At 36.9% G+C, this 2,149-nt stretch overlaps 1 protein-coding gene across 1 annotated transcript in view; it reads left to right on the top strand.

Moving 5' to 3' along the window:
- The window catches only part of LOC101860558 (demethylmenaquinone methyltransferase), a 10,497-nt gene that overhangs the window by 1,069 nt on the left and 7,279 nt on the right, over nt 1–2,149 (top strand). The window contains exon 2 of the mRNA XM_035968889.1: nt 781–922. Coding sequence (XP_035824782.1) covers nt 781–922 — 142 coding nt within the window. The remainder of the gene's footprint in view (nt 1–780; nt 923–2,149) is intronic.

The raw sequence follows: 2,149 nt of genomic DNA on the forward strand, positions 1-2,149 counted from the left end.
TTTTATTATTATTATTATTATTGTTGTTGTTGTTGTTGTAGTTGTTATCACATAAGTTTTTATTATTGTCGTCACCGTTGTTGTTGTTTTGTTGTTGTTGATTTTGTAGTTTTTATTGTTTTTGTTGTCATTATTGTTATTGCTGTTATTATCTCTATTATTATTGTTGTTGTTGTTGTTGTTGTTGTTACTGTTGTTATTATTGTTGTTATTGTTGTTGTAGTTTTTGTTGTTGATAGCAACTGTTCTCTTTCTTAGCTGTTGCATATCCAGGTATAGAGATCTAGTATACTCTATCAACTGTCAAGACTGTGCATCGAGACGAAGGAGCTGAATGTTCTTTTTCTCTCGGTTCGTTTCATCATTCGAATATATACCTATATAACTCTAAGTCTGTAAGGGTGTGCGATTTATTCCTGCATGTGGTTGAAAGATGCATCTGATGTGATGTGTGTATTATTATTGTTAACTTTTTCCCCTTTTCATACTGACTTTTTAAAGAAAGTAATACATAATTTAAGCCCTACGTATATCTACATGTGTCTTGCCATTACTGAAGAGCCAAGACAAATTTCCCTGTGGGATAATAAAGTATCATTTATGTTATGCTAAGCTATGCTATGCTATGCTATGCTATGCTATGCTATGCTATGCTATGCTAAGCTATGCTATGCTATGCTATGCTATCTTATCTTATCTTGTCTTATCTTGTCTTATTTTATCTTGTCTTATCTTATCTTATCTTATCTTATCGTATCTTATCTTATCTTATTTTATCAGCTTCATGAGAAGGGCTTCCGCCATATTGACGGTGTCGATCCCTCGCAAGGCATGCTGGACGTGGCGAGAACAAAAGGCGTCTACAACAATCTCATCTGCTCTTACGTCGGCGTGGAAGGTTCCAGGTTGCCTTTCGAAGACGGTGAGTGCGAATACACTATTATATGGAAAGTAGGCCCTAATTGTAAACGTTTTAACCACGTGGGGACGTCCATGGCAGATGTTCGATCAATAACAGGACCAAAGGCAATGTGGCGGCACATTTCAAAGCACCTTACACAAATCAGAAAGACGAATAAGTATACACAGTGATTCAAAAAGAATACGCCAAAATCATGACACGATTTTTCAGAAACGAAAACCAATAGAAGACTCCAGGTTGGACACATTAGTTGTACCAAAGATAGTACATAACAAGATGGTCCACTCAGCCAAAAAAGTGTCCGCCAGAAGTCCGCTCTTTGCTTCAGATGGCACTGCAGTCGGTTTTGAAGCTCTCTTTCGTTTTTCGAGAAGAAGAATAGGAATAGTACCCCCTTGCGTGCGCTGTTCGACTGCTGTTCATCAGCAGTTCGGGTTCATTCAGTGCGGAGTTTTAGGTTTTTTAAAAATTGTAATGACCTCTCGCCTTTCAATCTAAAGTCAAATTAAACGAAGAAAACAATCACCCCTTCCTCCGGAAGAGTTTTTTTGTAAGCGTAACCATTTAAAAAAGCGTTCTTCCGAAATTTATTAAAAAACTTGCTAGTTTCACTTTGATTTTTTTAACACAAGTAGGGTAACTCTGTTCGCAAAGGGTGCGCATTTGCAAAGAGGGCGCCACCGAATTTTGAGGACACACTTTTGAATGGCTCAAAGATAGGAGTGGCCCCTCTTGTTATATAGACTCTTTGGTTGTACATACCTTCAACTTTTTATTTCATGTTTTACAAGTACAAATGCTCAATGTGGCCCCCACTTGCAGCACGGACATCAAACTGGGGTATGCAATTTTTCTGAAACGCACCTCAGGATCATATTATTGTCTAACTCCACCGTGTTGATAGTACCTGTTATACGATCTTTCTAGTCATTGATATTTGCTGGAACTAGTAGAACATAAACCTTTTGAATCACCCTGTATGTTATAGTATGCATGTTGTTGCCAGCCTTTCAAATTTTCAGATACATAAAGAAAACGAAATTGAAAAACAAATCTGCATGAATAATTAAATTTTGATTCTTTTAAAAATGGACCAAAAACAGCGTGTCTTCAAATGTTATTAAAGGACCAAAACTGCGCCTCGTGTTGTGTTTTGTGTTTCAGAGGTCCATACACTACAGCGTGTTGTGTTTCGTTTTCAACAGATATAATATGAGAATATATTAT

Source organism: Aplysia californica, unplaced genomic scaffold, assembly GCF_000002075.1.
Source record: "Aplysia californica isolate F4 #8 unplaced genomic scaffold, AplCal3.0 scaffold00094, whole genome shotgun sequence".
NCBI lineage: Eukaryota > Metazoa > Mollusca > Gastropoda > Aplysiida > Aplysiidae > Aplysia > Aplysia californica.